At 41.5% G+C, this 18861-nt stretch overlaps 2 protein-coding genes across 2 annotated transcripts in view; one reads left to right on the top strand and one right to left on the bottom strand.

Annotated features, from left to right (window-relative positions):
* The window catches only part of ILDR2 (immunoglobulin like domain containing receptor 2), a 43291-nt gene extending 42515 nt beyond the window's left edge, over positions 1-776 (bottom strand). The window contains exon 1 of the mRNA XM_030471803.1: positions 728-776. Coding sequence (XP_030327663.1) covers positions 728-770 — 43 coding nt within the window. The 5' untranslated portion in view covers positions 771-776. The remainder of the gene's footprint in view (positions 1-727) is intronic.
* A 5948-nt stretch (positions 777-6724) lies between these two features.
* Positions 6725-18084, top strand: MAEL (maelstrom spermatogenic transposon silencer). The gene is made up of 12 exons (XM_030471815.1): positions 6725-6856; positions 7447-7533; positions 8351-8450; positions 10999-11154; positions 11661-11702; positions 12550-12677; positions 13508-13562; positions 14246-14387; positions 15716-15778; positions 16597-16729; positions 16986-17064; positions 17892-18084. Exons 1-12 carry the CDS (start codon positions 6725-6727, stop codon positions 18008-18010), a joined length of 1236 nt encoding a protein of 411 aa, XP_030327675.1. The 3' UTR covers positions 18011-18084.
* Positions 18085-18861: the final 777 nt, after the last annotated feature.

The raw sequence follows: 18861 nt of genomic DNA, 5'->3' as shown, positions 1-18861 counted from the left end.
CACGTTTGTCTGCAAGTACTTCAAGCCCCCCGCTCCCGCCCCGTCCCGGTTTACAACTTCACTAGTGAGCGCTGGGAAATGTCCACTGCGATCATCTGTCCTCCCCGGGTTTATCAAATGTATGCCTTGGGAAACGAATGTAGACTGTTCCAATTCGGAATTTCCCTGGGGTTTGCGTTTCAGCATGGGCACTGATGCAACTAATTACTGTAATTTCAGATAAAGATAGGGCTTTGAGCAACCTGCTCTAGTGGAAGGTGTCCTTGCCTGTGGCAGGAGGGTTGGAACTAGATGATCTTAAGGTCCTTTCCAAACCAACCCATTCTATAATGCTATGATTCTAACCCAAGCCATTCTATGATGATATAATTTTAGATGAGAAGGAGATATTCTGGCTGTTAACGATAGGCAGCCAAGTTGTGGGGTGTTAGATTTTCATGCCACCATGACACTGGAAGGGGGTGGAAGTACTTTTGGAGGAAGGGGACAGCCAATCAGAAATACAACTGAAGAAGATCGCTTTTAAAAAGATGGATGTGGATCTGAAATTAAATGGTCCTGGGCACAGTGGACACACGTAAACACACATACTGTACCTAAAACCTCTAAACTTTCTATGAAAGCAAAATAAGTCAGTGGAATTGTCCATAGGCCTAGAGCTGGCTAAATAGCAGCATGCTCTTCGGTGGCTCAGCACTAGAGAAGCACCTTCTAGCTTGGCACTCACCACTTAGGGCATCCAGCACAGCTTCCCTTTGCATGTCGCTCATCTTCTGGCATTTTCCTTTGAGGCACTTGGCTGGTGTTTGGATTCTGCAGGCGTCAGCCCCATGAGAGGTGGGAGTAGTCTTCGACTTCTCATCTGGAATCTGCCAAAGAACATAAACTATCTTAAGGTCCTTTCCAACCCTAACTATTCTGTGATTCTGGTCTTCTGATGCAAAGCCGGGCCCCAGAGGCGTCCCCCACTGCTGAAGGCAGGGTGCACAGGGGTGCTGGCAGTAAAACTGAACAAACCCTTGGCATTTGAGCCAGTATTTTCCGCCTGCCTGTAGATCCCTCAGAATTTTGCCTTTCAGACTGAACCTCTCTACAGGCAAGATAAGCTTATTTCCAAAGCATGAACAAAAATAGATCAATAATTTGAGTGAAAAAGCAAAACAGCATGTTTGCTATGGTAAAAAGATGTGTTGAAACATTTTGCTTGTTTTTGAACAGTTTGTAGTCCCTCTATTAATAGAGTTAAAGTGGAATTAAGCAAGGAGATAATCCCTAGGCAGCCAGTCTGCTTTTAAGTGTTTTATTCAGTGCTATTCAGTGGTATTTAAAAATACTTTTCACATAGAAGTTTGTTTTTATTCAACATTGCTTTGGAGAAAAAAAAAAACAACCCCACACCCCAATCAGTGTCCTGGTGTTCCTCTGACCTAATACAAGATGAATTCAACTGTTTTGCAGCACTGGCAAAAAGCCATTATTAAGAACCAAGACCCTGTTATGCTAACGAACGTACATACACAACAGCAGAGAGAGCTGATCTCCTTCAGCACGTAGTGATCTGACACCCCACTGCCTCTGTACGTACTTGCAGGTGGAAGACAAAGCAGAAACTCTTGTTAGGGCCACAGCTTCAACCTCCAGAAACACAACTCGGATGGAGCTGTGATCCTTTGTGTCAGCTGGGGATCTGCCTCACCACTGTTATGGATCTACAGGATATAATCCACCAAGGTTTGTATGGGCTGAATTAAGACTCCTGAAAGGTGAACACAAAGCTGTTTTTCTGTCTTTCCTGTAACTACTTTTTCCTGATAACCCTTAAAACTTCAAGTGAAATCCCGGTGCCTTGACCTCCTGTAGCTTAATCGGCCAGGACCTGATCCAGAGTTTCCTGAGACAGTGCTGATGTTGATATGATCTCATGTGTTTAACGCTGGGAGCAGTACAATCCCTTATGCGTCACTATTGTTAGCTACTCCTAGCGTGTTTTGGTTGGGTTTTTTTAATCTACTCCAGCTTTTGCAAATAAATTTGGCATACATCAGTTTTGCTAAACTTTTGACTCACAACAAAGGAAGGAAAGATTTTCAATAGAAGGAAGCACCATTGTTTTGCCTGTAACGTTGGCTTTATAGCCACTCTGAAATTTTCATATACTCAAACTGACTGTACGGTTCTTTTTCACTTAATGTGATCTGTCATTTGTATATATGCACATATGATGGGTGCCTGAGCCCGGAATAGATGTTCCAGATCTCTGTAGACCTTTGATCTGAGTATTGCAACATCTTAGCTGGCTTAATAGTTAATGCTGGGATGTTGTCTTTCCTTTTCACTAGTTAGGAGGGCTGCAGTTAGCCCAGTTTCACCTTCAAAGGGTGGGTAAATTCCTATGCAATTAGCCAGATTGCTTCGAGCCACAGCCCAGCAGGGATTCACTGTCCCTTGAAAAAAAGCACACTGGTAGACTTCAACCTTTGTCTCCCGCAGTCACTTGACAACCTGAATGGCCAAATTCCCTGTGCCTGTCCTGCCTAATTTAGCCCCAGACTGAATTGGAAACATACGACGCTACAACACTGTTTGATATAAGTTATACTGGGACTCTGTCTGGACCAGTTCCCCTCTAAGCAATAGGTTCATGAACAAATTCAGCTGAACACTAGGGAAACAAACTCACTTTTTCTTCATGCTGTAGCAGCTGCCGGCTCTTTTCTTGCCAACTACCTCATTCCTTCTTCCTTTCATCTACTAGTATGGGTCTTTTGTGGTCATTTCCTTATCAACAGAGGAAATGACCTTATCATGATAAGCAGAATCAGCTTTTTAAGTTACCAGCTGGAATGATTTACACCAGCACCTCACTCTGAATGACCCATCTCAGCAACACCCCTGAAAACCTGCTACGCTGCATTAAGATACTTCGTGCCTACTTTTGCACATCCATTCAGCCCCCTGGATTTCCCTTGTAGAAATTTCCATAGAAACAGTGATTTCAACAGCTTTCTGGGATGTCATACTAGATTCAGCCATTAGACACTGCTCTCTTGATTTAGTACTGAGACCAGCACATTACAGTAGCTATTAAGTGACAGATCATCAAATCATAGCATTCAGTGAGTCTCTTCAGAATAGCTACTAACTAAAACTTTTCCTTGTTTGCTTTGTTACACTGGAATCTCTTATTAATCGTTGATAGCTTCACAGCAAGACATTGCTGAAATATATGCAGTCTCTGGGCATGTTATTTTTTCTCAGCTGCCTGGCTACGTTTGATAGCACAATAATACAGAGCTTTTACTTCCCATTAATGTCAGGAGTGAGTGATACGGATACATAAACTGCTTTTGTTCTTAACCATGATGTTTGTACCAAATGTTTAGAATACTTAATGGAGAAATTTTACTTTCTCATTCCAATGAACCTTGAGTTCTGTAATATAAATTCAGCATCAGAAAACAAAACAAACCAACCAATCAAACAAAAAACCCCCCAGCATCTTTCTACAGTGTTCACTTCTCTGTATAAATTCCCTGTGCTGCTCCTTATTCTTTTTCAGACACCAAAAATCAGAGAGTCCCTTTGCTACACTTTTAGAGAGAACCTGAAATTTTCATATAAGTGAAACACTAAGTGCACATCGGCAATAATGTTTTGTGAAGTTATCATATAAACACAAGATCATCAATAAATTATCCCAGCTCACCTCTTTCGTGTGTCACTTTATGCAAAAATACACAGAACAGGAATCAGGCAAACTGCATATCTACAGATAACCAAGGAGATAATGAGTTGTTAAATCCTCTATGGGTTTGGCTGTAGAGTACCTGTGGGCAGCACAAATACCTTCAGGGAGCTGGAATTCACAAACTGGGTATTTGTTACTGTCATAATCCAGCTTTCGTAATAAAATAGACCACATCACTTTGCCACTCTACGTCCTATTTGAACTACATCATATCTGTTAGAACTAGAATCACAGAATACTTCAGGTTGGAAGGGACCTCACCCTGCCCCTGATTTCAACTAACTTCACCTTCTAGTACTGTCAAGTTAGATGGAAGGGCCTTCTTAAGGCATTTCTGAACAGAGATAATAACAGGTTATGACCAAAGCACCCTCAACAGTCTCTCTGGAAGTTCAACAGAGTGTTGTTATTTTGCTATATTCTTGAGCAAATGCCAGATCTGGAAAGAGCATCCCAGGCACTGTTGCTAAAAGCTTAAAAGCAGAAGTACTACAGCATCATCACTCCTGCTTAATATTTCTTTTTTTATCCTTCCAGGGATCATTCTGTTAGTCATTTTGACATAGCATCACACAGGAGGTTCCTCTTTGGTGGATACCGAAATCTATAACCTATGTTATTAACTATTCTCTCAATCTTTGTATCATTTACAAGTATCTGTGAAGACCATATGTTTCCTTCAAAGGTACCAACAAGTATTTAGTAGTATGCAGCCAAGAAACGATCTGAGAAAGATCTTACTGAAAATATGCAATTACAGTTCCTCATTTAAAATTACATTTTAAGACATCCTAATCTAATGTTTTAACTGGGGACTGGATGGTCTCTGTATAGTTGCATTTCCTTGATTCAGTATCGTGTGTTCAAGTCACATGCCTCACGTGTCTGAATGCATTACCTTTAGTAACCACACTTGGTATCTTTTTGATGCAATTACAAACAAATGTGACAGAATCTATTTTCTGCAAGCCCATGTTGTTTGGCATTAATTACATTACTTTAATTCATTATTGAAGCAACTCCTGTATCAGTGATTCTATTCTTTTGCCTGGGATTCCTGTCAGTCTGAGAAGGCTGTAATTACCCAGGTCATCCTACCTAGGGCCAGATCCAAAACAAGACTTTAGAAAATGGAACCTAACATTTAGAACTGCAATTTAAAAAACCTTAATTCAGCAGCAGCTTGAGACTGAAAGCACACATGTACTGTCAGAGTTGACTACATATTTACAATTTTGCTTCTTTGCATGGTCAGATAGTCCTGAGAACATAGATGTCTAACAAGCACCCAAGCTAAGGCTCGCATGTATCTGGGTTGTCACAGCCATGTCCCTGTTTCCCACCAAGGCCAGGTACCTAGGAGTTAAGTGTTGGCATATCAAATAATTTAATTGCCCTTTAATAAATAAAAAAAGAAAGTAATATATAAATACTGGCACAGCACTCGCTTTTATCTGCTGGAATGGCCCCACTGTTGCAAAAGTTATATACAGATCAGTATAAATCGTACAGAGAACTCCTTCGCCAGCTAAGTTGAGCAGCAGAGAATCGAAGAGTTAATACTCGAGTTCCCTCAGGGGCCCTGGGCTCTCCTCAGGGCCCTGGGGAAGAATGCTGATGACGTGGTGCTCTGAAGATGATCTGTTCCCTGTTTTTTCTCTGCCCTCCATCCCACTAGAAACATCCCTTCTCTCTCCGCTGCTTATGAATTTTATTTTCCAACCACACCTCTAGCCCTAGGAGAGCTATTACTAGAGCCTTATGTTTTTCAAACACTTGATGCACACATTATCTGAATTTCTTTAAAAGGAAGGGCTGCCGAAGGGTGGGTCCCAAAGCTGCAAAGGAGAGAAGAGAACATGGTGTGAAGGAAAGTAAAACAAATGTGCACAGATGCACTCCTAGCAACAACTTTCAGAGTAATATAAGAGTAAATACTGGCCTTTCTGCCTGAAAAACTAGACTGAGAAGTTCGTATTGACAAGGTGAAAGTTATTTCTTGCAGTCTCTCCTCAAGAGATTTAGCATTAATGTATCAGGAACTGGACCAGAATATGAGTGATTTTCCACAAGTGACTTTAAAAATCCTTCTTTGTTCTCATTGAGTTTACATTACTATTTTATACATTTTCAATGTCATTGACTTCTCCTGTATGTTTAATGGCAAATTCAGTCAGTGGTTCACAAACATAAAACAAACAGTTTCACTGGATTTGAGTAAGACAGAACAGCCTCCATAAGAGTGTGCCAGTGTTTTTAACCCTCAGAGAAACCAGCCACAAGTGAGATGCAAGAGGAATCTGATCTTACCTTACCAGCAGTGACAAACATAATCAGTTAAACCAAAGATGTAAGCCTAAACAACAGCTGCCTCCTTTGGGCTGAAACTGGATGAGCTTTAAGGTCCCTTCCAACCCAGACCAGTCTGTGGTTCTATGAATGTATCTATCTGCATGAATTAATTTAGTCACTCTTTGTAAGGATTTCACTAAATTTAATACATAACATTATTCAGATTGAGAGGATATCGAGGAGCGTGACCCTTTTACTTTGAAAAATGAGTATACAGCCACTTTGTGAGGTTGGGAACCCTGCGTTGTGAATGTCTGTGAGAACTTAGTGCAAGCTCTTGCTCCCATTGGGAATTTCTCACCCTTCAGCACCCAAAGAGCTTTTAAAACAGAAAAATAAAACCCCAAACACAAACCCCAAACCCAACAACAAAAATCACCACCAAAGCCCAAACGAGCCCCACCACGCCCGCCTCCTCATCACCCTCAGGTGATGGCGAAGCCCCATGGCCGGGCGGGACGAGTGCGTGTAACAGTTTCTCTCCCCTTGCCGCCAAAAGCTGAGGGCGGGCACAGCCGTGCTCCGCCCCGGCGCTGCCCGCTCAAGAGGCCCGCTGTGGGGAGGCGGGCTGCGAGCCAGCCGTGCTGAGGAGAGCTGCGGGGCAGGCGGTGCTCGACTGCCGTCATGCCGCACCGCAAGGGCGCCGTCAGCGCCTACTGCTTCTTCGTGAGCGAGCAGCTGCCCGAGCTGCAGCGGCGCGGGCTGCCCGTGACCTGTGTCATCGACGCCATCCCCTACTGCTCGCAGCCTTGGGCGGTGAGGGGAACGGCCTCGAGTTAATGCGGCTTGATGGCGGCCAGCGCAGGGGGGAGGCCCGCCGGGCGGTTCTGCCCGGCTATGGTGTGCGGGGACTGTGGGTTAAGTACAGAACTCGTACAGAACCAGCACCCATCACGTCAGGTGGGGCTGGGTGGTGGTGTCACTGTGCAGGTTGTCTGGAGGACAAAATGGCCTTGCTTGGAGGGTAAACTTGGCTGTTCTCCCCTCGCTTGCAGGGGTGCGGGGGGAAGCACAGGTTTGTGTTGTGTGCGATGGGTACCAGTATCCCTGGCTGGAAGGAGGAGTTTCAGAGGACCTTGTGTTTGTAGTGGAGCAGTGCTAGTTTGCCCTCACCTGAAAATGCTTCAAAAGCATGTGCTTGCTGGGTGTTTCAAACCAAAACTTATGGCTTTGTTAGGGAGAAAGCTGCTACTCAGCACTGGTTGGGTCAGTGTTGGTAGTTCTTGCCAAGTATAGATAATATGCTTTGGAAATGCACGATTGATTTCTTACATGGAATTTTTTGGTTTGTGGGACTGCTAAAAGGAAGCAGTGGAACCTTTTTTGCCGATTTGTTTTCCTTAAAGATGCTGACTAAGGAAGAAAAGATGGTATATGCAGAGAAGGCTCGTAAGTGGAATGGAAAGAAATGCTCCCAGAAGACAGTGAAAGAGGTAAATGCTGAGAAAGGAACACCCTGCAACGTAGCTAAGTAAGAGGGGGGGTAAGTGGTGTTGGGGTTTGGTCAGCTATGATGCTATGGGAGATCACCTGCTCTCCGTAGCCTTCAGTCTCTGAAGGTTATGGCTGCTGTTGGTAGTCCATACCGTTATGAAGGCTGTGCAGAAAAATGCTCTGGTTTGGCTGAGATGGTCATCTGGAATTAGCGTACCTAGATGTGGATGTTATTCCCAGTTGGGGTCTTGGAGGATTGAATTCTGTGAGCCTGCCAGGTTTCTCTTCCTGTCTTCTTAAAAGCTGATTGTTCATACGTGGATTTGCAATGCTTAATGGGTATGTGTGCTCCTCATACTTGCTCTGTGCTGGAGCAATCTGATGACTTCCTCCAGGTTTTATCAGCTTTCCATTGATTTGATTCCTAGGCAAAGACAACTTGGGTGTGCCAAAGGTTTTCATAAACTTCATGGGAAAAATTTTGAAATTCTAATTTGAAGAGTCCCTTGCCTGTGACAAGTGGTTGAACCAACAAAATCTCCCTTTTCTTTCCACACTCCCCTGCCCTCCCCCCCAATTACTTTTTTCTTCCCAGTTGTAGTGAGTTGACCAAGGTACTAAGACACCTATCTCAGTTTTTGTGAGATAAGAAATCTTACTTTCCTGGTCTGCAGCTTATATATAAACTGCAGACCATTCCACTTAATCATACCTGTTAGTGGATGTTATATTTTCCTGTCATATAAGGAGGTGAAGGACTTTATGGGGTGTTAATAGTCTTGTTTATTTATTTATTAACTTTCCCATCTTTTCCAGACATGTAATCAGGCTCCTCCAGCTCCTGCTTGTCCCACCACGAAGATACCCTGTGTTACTTTTCCAGTTGCCTCTGTTATGTCTTGGAAGAATGATCAGGGTATAGTAATCTTAAAGCAGTTAATCCTGTTAGATTGAAGCTTGCCCTTTGTAGATATTCTCAATGGTACCTATCCAAAGGCTGTTTACGTTTTGCCAGTAACTGTGTCAGCTGTTTGTTTTAAACTAATGGTCTAGTGTTGTAAAAATGTCTTTCGTAGTATCGAGGGAAGTCAGTGCAAATAAATATGTGTCTGTCCCTGCTCCACCTCCCACTCCTGAAATAATTCTAGCCTCTGTTTTTTAGCCTGATGGGAATATAGCCACTAATAGTTTCTTTACAATTATTTAAAGGCTTTTAAGAAAAAAGTAATTCTTCAACTCCTATGTTTGTTACTTACAAAGCCTAATCCCAGTTGTACCTATTGTACAACCTGTACCTATATTTGTAGCTGCATTAAAGGGTGAAGAGTTGTTAGATATCAAAGTTCAAAATTTGTATGGTAGAGGTATTAAATAAAATCATGGCCTGGCCTCTTTGGGAGATTAGAAGAGGGGATGTGTGGTTTGTCAGTGCTTATAGAGCATCCTGGCTTGCTTCCTTATTGAAAGAGCTCTTGAAAACTAAACCTTTCTTGTCTGTTACCCTCTTTTCAAATGGATGTTTTAATTAGAATTGAGTAATGAACATATCTGTAGTCTTTTCTCCAGTTAATATTACATTAGTCTGAAAAATGATAAATGGTAATGCTTACAGGGTAAATCAGCCGGTTCATATAAGCCGTATCTGCTGTGTGGTTGAGGCTCAGCTCAAGCCTTTTACCCAAGAAGCCTATGAACTGTTTTCCTTTTGTCATGGTTATGGAGGGGCATGAAAGAGTAGTTCCATAAAAAGCGTAGTACCTGTTAGCAGCCTCCCTACCAGAGGTCATGCTCCCTTATCACTGTGATGCAGATTAGATCAGGTCATGGCTTGAGCTGGCACAATTGGTCTTTAAAACTGAATGAGAGGTATAATGATAAAGGGTAACAGAGATGCATTTTATGATGCTGCACCTTAATATTTTTCAGTAGAAGTCCTGTATGGTTCCCTATAGCTATATCAGGTTTTTTCACAAGGAAAGCAGTTCACGCTCAGGTAGGAGAGCCATGTTTCCTATGACCCCACAGCTTGTGGAGTTTAAGACCCATGCAAGAGAGCACTGGCATTTAAACTTAGGACAACTGGTGTTCAGTGGCATAAAGTCAGGCGTACAGCATTGTTTCTGTGTAAAATCAGTTGCAGATCTCTATTAGTCAGTAGGAGATTGTCGTGGTTTGAGCCCAGCCGGTGACTCAGAACCACACAGCCACTCGCTCACTCCCCCTCCTTTACCCCCTGCTTGTGCAGGGATGGGGAGGAGAATCAGAAGAATGTAACTCCCCTGGGTTGAGCTAAGAGCAGCCCAGTAACTAAGGTATAATACAAAACCACTACTGCTACCACCAATAACAGTAATGATAAGGGAAATAACAAGGGGAGAGAATACAATTGCTCACCACCCGCCGACCGATACTCAGCCCAACCCGAGCAGCAATCTGGGCATTCTGGGTGGCTCCCCCCAGTTTCTATACTGGGCATGACAAGCTGTGGTATGGAATACCCCTTTGGCTGGTTTGGGTCAGGTGTCCTGTCTCTGCTTCCTCCGGGCTTCCCTTCCTCCCTGGCAGAGCATGAGAGACTGAGAAAGTCCTTGATCGGAGTAAACATTACTGAGCAACAACTATAAACCTCGTGTGTTATCAGCGTTGTTCTCAGGCTAAAGTCAAAACCACAGCACTGCACCAGCTACTAAGAAGGAGAAAAATGACTGCTACAGCTGAACCCAGGACAGAAATGTAGGATTTTTTGATGAGAGGCAGAGCTTAAGCATAAGGATTAAACAGCTACCTTAAATTTCAGTGAGAATGTTAGGTGATGTTCATAAAGAGAAGGATTAAGGTGTATTGTGAAATATTTTTTGTAGTTGGATGCTCTTTAAATTAGTAAACAATAAATTTCTTAACGTTTGCCTTGGGTGTTCTTGCTGCCTTCTTTGGGAGCTTGTTTGGCAGAGGAGAGGCAGTCCTTTTAATTAGCAGACTTCTCATTTCCTCCTACCCCAGAATATTATTATCAGCTCATTTAACTTGTGTAAGTTACTGAATCAGGCTTGTGAGGATGCTTTATAGTTACTGGTTGGGGTTTTTTTCCTAACCTTATTTTCCTAGAGGGTGAAGGCATCTATCATAAAACGGAAGTTCCTGTTGGATTCCAGGCCTCTCAGTGTTCTTGTGGGTTTGGGGTCTGATTTTAAGTGCTTTTATTTTAATTTTTATTCTCCCCCTATCTGTACACACATGAGCATCTATGGAAGGTATACCAGGGCTACCAAGATGCCTGACTCTTGTGTAAGTATTAGTTACCTTGCCTGAGATACAGAGGAAGAGCTGTGTGTTTTACTTGGTTGTTACTCTCCACCATACACTCCTGTAAGAAAGCCCGCTGAAACTGTTGCTGGATGAGGTGTGGCCAGGATGGCTTGCTATAACTTTTGGTGGCTCTTCTGAATTTATTTTTTCCCTTTCAGCTGTGCTTGCAGACATTTTCTACTTCCTGAACATTTACAGCCATGGCAAGCTGCCGTCCCACTGCGAGCAGCGCTTCCTGCCGTGCGAGATTGGGTGCGTCAAGTACTCCCTGCAGAATGGCATAATGGCTGATTTCCATCACTTCATAGAGCCAGGTAAATTCCAAGGAAGGGAGACAAGTTCATGTTGCTTTGGAGTGAGAGGGAGGTTTTCTAGCGTCAGTTACTGCTGCCCAGATCAGGTTTCTGATATTAAGATAGGTTTATTTCTTTCCAACCAAGAAGTGGTTGGACTTCTTAAAATATCAGAGCTGTGCTGATTGTTCCTGAAGAGATGGACTTAAGAGTCAGAAATGCACGAAGCTTCAAAGAGTGTGGAATAAATCCAGGAGGACATTCAGATGTTTGTGCTTTATACTTCATGGCAACGAATGTTTGTCTTGACTTGAATGCACTATACAATATACTTGTTTTTTAAAATGCATATAATTGAAAAGAACTCTTCAGAAATAATTGCGGCACTTGCACAAGGCCACAAGGGAAGATAAAGTTGTTCCTTTCTGTACATGAAACTATGGTCCCTAGCACAGAGTTAAGCATCTGTCATATTGGATGTTGGATGATGATTGTTCATTTTCTCCATCTCCCCTTCTCTTCTGCAGAAGTGCCACCACGTGGGTTCCGGTACCACTGCCAGGCTGCTAGTGAGTATCACTGGAGAAAAAGAATGGTATGCAAAGGTGTACAGGTTTAGACTCAGCTTACCTCATCTGTATCCAGATGTCTTCTAAGTCTGCAGTTTCTCCTGCTGGGAACTTGGCAAGTTTCAAAGAGAACGGAGTGACAGAGCAGCTTGTCACACTCACCTTTTATATGTTTCTTGTACCCACAAATGGCAGAGCACACACCCAGAATGGTTTTGTCAAGGGCAGTTATTTGTGTTCTTTCTATTTTAGTTCAATAGTAACTGCAGTATGTTCTTAAATGGGACAAGTTTGTGTGGCTTTAAAAGCTTTCAAGCCCATCTGAGCAGAGCATCTTTCCCTTGATAGTTCTTGTGTGAATCTTCAGCATGAAGTGCTAATTCATAACTGGTTAACTCAAAGATGCTTGTTTGTATTTAAAAGTTGTGTTTTGCAGCTCTACATACATCAGCGAAGTTAAAGTATTTATAACTTCGTTCTGTCTTGCTTGGTCTGCCTTGTTTCCCTTGTGACTCTTCAGTGTTTATAGATTCCAGTTCTATTAAGACACTTCCTCCCCTTGTGTATAAAGGGAACAAACTTGGCCCGTGTTGTCCTATATCAAGCACTTAGATAATGGACTTTTAAAAGGGGTAAGTGTGTGCGTGTTTGCTCACAGCCCACACCCCCCAGTCTTCTGCTGAAAGAAGCAGATTTTAATAGCTTAATCTCAGACCCTGCCTGTAGGGTACAGGAGGTGTGTGTGCTTTTGTGTATACATGCATATAAAAAGATACAAAGTGGGGGGGAAAGCTCTTTATCATTTAAGGAACAGGACTTCTTGTAACTTTTTTCTTGCCCTACCCAGGTGATGCCACTCATAAGATCCCTATATCTGGATTTCATCGGCCACGTACTTGTTACGAAGTTGTCTTATGGGAACTTCTTGAGTTTGTCCAGCCAGCCAGAGATGTTTGGCCTCGCTTTTACTGCAGGGTATGGTCAAGGTCAAAGCAAGAAGCTCTAAATCAAAACCTTTAATTTCACTTTTGTTGGATGATTAAGAAGATATCACTCTAAAACCTAAGTCAATGTGCACATGAATGGGAAAGGATATTCTTTTTCCAAAGCTTCCCAATTCCATGCAGGAATAAATTACCTCTACAGGCTAACCTTCTTATAAAGCAGAGACCTAATTTTCTGCCTTCTTACTTTCAGCCTGCACTTCTGGCTCTAGTCTACTGATGAATGTTTCACTTGGTCTATAACATTGTTTTGACTTAGGTTAAGGGCTTTTAAGATTGGCTTAAATTGATTGTGCTGAATAATAGTCAGACAATCCTGCTTTTTTTTAAGGGATGTTTTTATGTCATTCCCCACAAGAAATACTGTACGTGTTAATTTGTGCTCAAGTTTCATTTGCCAGTGAGCAAAATTAAATGTTAGGATTCAGAGGTGTTTTAAGCTTCATAGTAGCTATATTATCTTTTGATTCCATTTGAGCCTAATACCCTTAAAAAGGCAGGGAGGGTCAACATCTTGGGCTCCATCCATAAATATAGGGAGCTTTGAAGAAATACACATAGAAAAAAAGAGTGCTTAAGGGATGTATTATGGGTTAACCTTTAATTTCCAGAATTTCTCCTGGGGTTTGGTTGGAAAGCCTCTGTGGCATTTGGTTCCTTTTCAGGAAGAGTGTACATTCAGCCCCACAGACATTGAGTTTTGTTTTGGAGGTGACGTTCTCAGACATGGTCAGAAGCCTTTCAGATGTCAGGATTATATACTGTACTTCTTCAACGTGGCTGAAATTTTCTTTCTTCTAGTCTAACGACAGGTTCCGAATTAGCTGGTGTCTCAATCGAATGGCTAGCATCACAGGTGGGAAATTGATAATTTTTGGCCTCCCCCTTCTATCCTTTTCCCCAAAGAAAGATGATGTACTCATGGACAGCTGTATTTGTCTGGAAATCTTGGGGTCTCAAAGGTTTCATAGAAGCTGGTACTGATAGAACTATTTTGCGTGCTGCTTCCTCTTCTTTTCCTCCCCATCAGTGACAGTGAAATAGCAGCATGAGCAGCTTACTGGTTAAATGAATGCATCTAGAGAATATATATACACGCTTTTCTTGCTCAGCCACTTAAAGGAGCACTAGAGGCAGTGAGAGTTTTGTGAAGGTGAGCAGACAGCAACACATGGCAAAGCTAACCGCTTCTGAGGAGAGATGGCCTGCAAGCTGGATAACATTATTATTGAGGTGGAGGGAAATCATGGGAATATAAGATGACTCACTTTGCTAAGAAGCTGGGTTTTAGTAAAACCAGTGGTAGAATAACTTTTTAAGCTTTAGCAGAGCTTTGATGCTCTGGTAAGAGGCTGGACAATGAACAGGGGCAGACTGAGAAGTGAGCTAAGGAGAATATTCACAGAATCACAGAATGGTTTGGGTTGGAAGGGACCTTAAAGATGATCTAGTTCCAACCTCATGCTGTGGGCAGGGACACCTTCCACTATACCTTCACTGACTTCTGTTCTCCTGACCTGGATTTTCTCTGAGCTATAGGCATTGAGAGCCACCTGGAACTCCTTGATGTAGAAGACCTGGTAGTAGAGCTGTACCAGAAGAAATACCAAAAGGAGCCATCCAGGACTTGGGTGTGTAGAGAAATGGATGCCTTCCTGTGGGATTTCTCCAGTAACACCAGGTATGTTGGGTTTTTCTTTGTGGAAGCAGGTATCAGCCTGATGTGTCCTGGTGCCCTGTGTTACAGCTTCTAAGCTGCAAGGCTGGAATGTTCTGCAAGCCTTCGAATCAGAAATCCTTCTTGTCACATCATGAGTACAACTGGAAATGAAGTGTACTTGCCCAAAAGAAGTATAAAGTTCTTTTTAATGCTGAGCCTGAGTCCTAATTTAAAGAAGGGGGTAAAAAAGAGAATAAAATATATTGTGGTGTTTAACTGGAAATCATTAAAGTGAGAAGATTGAGGCTCTTAGAGGTGTAATTTGGATGGGACCTGGCTCTTACTATACATCAAATGCCTCATGCTGCTGCAGTGATGAGGGACAAGGCATGTTTGCTAGTGGTACAAATCAATTTCTCAAGCCTAAGTGTTGAGTTCAATCCTATCTTCTTTCAGAATGGATGCTCTTTATTACATACCTGGAATTGTATTTACGTTGTAGGATTTCTTTTCTGTGTGTGTGTCTTGTGTGGTTTTTTGTTTTCTTTTGGTTGCGTGGGGTTTTGGGGGGGTTTTTTTGGTGGTTGTTTTTTTGTTTTTAATTTTTTTAACTTTTATTTTCAATGCGTCTTGGACAGTAAAGCTCTTCCTGCTCTCAGATTCTGCCATGTTGTACAGCTAAGTGGTATGTAGCTTGTGTTTCAGGGCAATGTTTAGTCATGACACAGTTAAATTGGAAATAGGCTTTAACTTTTTCTCTGCTACTGTAAGAACCAGTAATTTGATCCTAAAATTTAATAGACCATTAAAATAAAATAATACTATTATTGGAAGTCTCGTTACAGTGCGGATTTTTAAGATCCGTTGGGATAATCGTTGTCACACTGTCTTTTTATAGACAGGTAGTTTTCCATTTCCATGAGTATCTTTGCGTTGGAGGGAAACCTTAAGAGAATGGGAAAATGTATTTTAAAACACACATTTGGAAAGTGCTTATACTAAGAGGAATGGTCTCACATTAATGTGAAACTTCAAATTGTTACCTTTAAATCCCTTTTGTCTTTCAGAATTTTCTTTCCTCCCTTTCCTCCCATCTCAGCATGAAGCAGGTTGCATTTATGCATGCCTTTTAACTCTGCATACACCACTTAGAGCTTGTGTATGCTCTACAATACACAAGCTTGTATTGTATTGATTGCTGGTCCTCTGAAATTGTAAAGGTACTATATGGTCACTGAGACAGAAAGATCTTTAATATTTGTTCCTGTTCCTTCTGACCAGACCCAACTATTCATGTTGATTAACAATGTTGATGCTTCTGAGATAAGCCTGAACTTCATTTCATGTAGGTGCAAGTGGCATGAAGAGAATGACATACTCTGCTGTGCTTTGGCATCCTGCAAGAAGATCGTGTGAGTGTTGCTAAGGAGTTATCTCCAGTTATTTTGCTATAGAGGCACTTTTTTGGCTCTGGCTTCTCTGACTGCCAGCAGCACTGTAGTTCTAGATCTTGAGTTTTATTCCCTTCGCTCTCAAGATTTTGTTCTATTTCTAACTTTACCTATATGTTTATATGGCTTAGCAGTATGTTGTTAGTCTTAGCACTTAGACATAACGTAACTTCTGTGATAGTAATCCATCACTCTAGTCATCTTCTCACTGCCTCCACTTACTACTGGAGAGTTGAGAGAAGTGTCAATTACATTAGAATTCATTGGTTTTCTTCAGAGGTTTAGTATACCTGTATTTGGTGAGACATTCTCAGTATTTTCTAGCGTATCTCTACTTTGGAAGCTTTTATATTGCCTTACGTATAATATGAATACATAAGGTTCTGAACTTTTTCAGGTATAGAGAAAGGAGAAGTAAATAGTTGGGACGCAAGGAAATGCAATTTAAGATCACCCTCAGCAACAGTTTGAGGGAAATGATAATGAATGGTCTTTCATTCAAAAGCCTCTTCTTATGTACTGCTATGCCTTGCAAAAAGAACGTTGCTTTTCACACTTCTAATGGGCTGCATTTGATAGTGTGGGGAGGCAATTGTTCTAATTTCATGTGTAGCTGCAGAATAGGCTAGTGGCCTTGGAAGGATGCAGGGTAACTGTTTAGCTCCTGCTCTGTGCATTTCTGGTTGTTTTGTTTGCCAGCTGAAGAACTAAAAATGCTGTACATGAGCATTACAGCCTCTTAGCTAAATGCTTCTTGGTTTCTTTTTTTCTCCATGAAGTTACTGCATCAGTAAATCTTTAGCTAGTGCATATGGAGTCTCACTGACAGCAGCTCACCTACCTCTTCAAGACCTTGATAATGGTGAAAGCACAAATACCAAGATGGTGATACTGGATGCTGGTCGTTTTCAGGTAAGATTCTTTAAACTGATACCCTGTTTTATTCCTAGTTAACTCAAGTGTTCAAACGTGCCAATTTTAGGTTAGCTGTTTTCTCTTTGGCTGCTTTCTTTTGTGACATATATTGGGAAGACTGGTGAAATAAAAATAATCACTAGCTGGGTCATTGCTTGTGAGTTTTGACTGTAATTGGTAGGTTTTGTGGATAGTTGCATATGCTATTTTAAAAGGCACATAGATTATTTTGCATGTTTATTTCTTCATACAGAATATGAAGGCTGAGGGTCCTGGATGTGACAGACGTTTTGCTTCTCCAAGACAGGATCAAGAATTTGTCCTTTCTAATTGTGAGTTTGATACTTTCACATTTGTAAGGGGAAAGAGGTATTTAAACTTAATCCTGTTGATGCTTTTTCAAGTTTCTGGGCTTAGATGTTACCTGTAAGTGGCATAAAGCTTTAACGCTTCTTCATAGGCTGCATTTATTCCTGAATGTGGCTTTCACTGAATTTTTGAAGACATAAAGAGTTATCCTTTTCTTATCGGATACAATCTTAAGGTCAAAAAGGTCTCTCAAAATGTAGTTTTCTTATAAATGTTGCGCTCTCATTTATACCCCCTTATTTTACTGCCACATGACATCCATTCTCGTATGCTTAGGTGCTTTGAGGCAGGGCCATCTCTAAAATGCTCTTTTTGCTCTTAAATCATATGTGCAAACTCAGCTGGTATTTGTTGCAAGTATTCCACTATAACTTAGTGGAATACTTATCAAGACTGTTCATTTAAAGTCTTCTTTTTAGAGATGAAGTTTCCTTAATGGAAGTCATGTGAGCTCAGTTCATCTGGGTAGTTCATGGTTAATCTTCAGAGGGACAGAATCAAGTTTGCAAGACAAATAACTGTAGGAATTCTAAGCTTGTAGCTTATTTTCTTGCATATGAAATAGACACTATAGTGTGAGTTTAATACAAACTCCAAAACTGTTGCAGCTGTAAATCATGATGTCTTATGGTCTTGGTGTGTACTGAGGACACAACCCCTGTCTCTGGTTTTTCATATTAGAGCTGTTGAATAGGCTCGGCTCCACAGCATATGAAGTACTAGTCCATTACGTTGTGCAAGCTTGGAAGGCTGATTTGATTTGCAAACTGTATTGTATTTAATTTAATAGGTGCTTCTCCATGTGGTGTGAAGACCTGTTCCCTTTATGGAACAAGCACCATGCGAGGAAGAGGAATTACTCGACTGCTGAAAAGTCCATCTGATCTAGCCAAGTCTTTCAGTAACTGAAGGTCTTTTTTACATCCAGGACAGCTGTAAATTCTACTTTGCCTTGTTTTCCTAAGATAACCAGCAGTTTTTTCCAGTTTGCAGTGTTTCATCTTATGTGCAAACTTTGACAATTCAAGTTCTTGTTAGAATGATAAAACTATTGACTGGATTTAAAGGCAACAAAAATCTCATTATCTACAGGAAGACTTATTTTGAAGGGACCTGATAGCTGCATCTTCTCTTTAAAAATATATGCCATACTAGTTCTGTTTCTTACTGGATGGAGTGCAAATTCAAGATTGATTAGTCAATATCACTGGATTAGAGGAATACTTTAGTGGTCAGTGTGACTTTAAACAAGTGCTTTATTTTTTTCATAACCTCTTTGCCCTCTCCTGCATGTGGAAGACAGAATTTCAGTGTATAACAGTCTCTCCCCCAGATATGATGGGGGGGGGGGGCAGCAGCACTGAAGGTGTGAAGGGCTGCACTAGGGGAATTAAAAGGTATAACAGTCTTGAAGGTTTGCTATAATCTGTCAGTTCTAGCCACGAAGAATTTGAGTGGCCATTCAAGGCAGAAAGACTTGCTATGAAATGCCTTGGAAGAAATGTGGTGGCGAATGTATCTATTTATCAGTGTTCTTTTGGAGGCACAGGTTATGCACATCAGGAACAAGTACAACATAGATGTATTTTTTTTTTTCTCCTTTGCATCAGTTTTCTGTTTTAAAAAAATATGTCCCTCAAACTTAGAGACTGAAGACAAGTTTAGGTGTTACGGGTGTTTCTGAAAGGAATATCAAATTCAGGCAGATATAATTTCACAAGTTTAGTCATGCTGGGTAGATACCAGTCATAAATTATTTG

This window comes from Strigops habroptila, chromosome 2, assembly GCF_004027225.2.
Source record: "Strigops habroptila isolate Jane chromosome 2, bStrHab1.2.pri, whole genome shotgun sequence".
Classification (NCBI taxonomy): Eukaryota; Metazoa; Chordata; class Aves; order Psittaciformes; family Psittacidae; genus Strigops; species Strigops habroptila.
Note: the sequence above shows the minus strand (reverse complement) of the source record. Positions and strands in the feature narration are given on the sequence as shown.

What these genes read in the sequence shown, in the direction of transcription:
- MAEL (XM_030471815.1), top strand. Translation starts at nt 6,725, where the DNA reads ATGCCGCACCGCAAGGGCGCCGTCAGCGCCTACTGCTTCTTCGTGAGC. An exon ending in CCCAGAAGACAGTGAAAGAG is followed by an intron (nt 7,534 to 8,350) that starts GTAAATGCTGAG and finishes CATCTTTTCCAG; the next exon opens with ACATGTAATCAGGCTCCTCC. An exon ending in TGGATGCTGGTCGTTTTCAG is followed by an intron (nt 16,730 to 16,985) that starts GTAAGATTCTTT and finishes TTCTTCATACAG; the next exon opens with AATATGAAGGCTGAGGGTCC.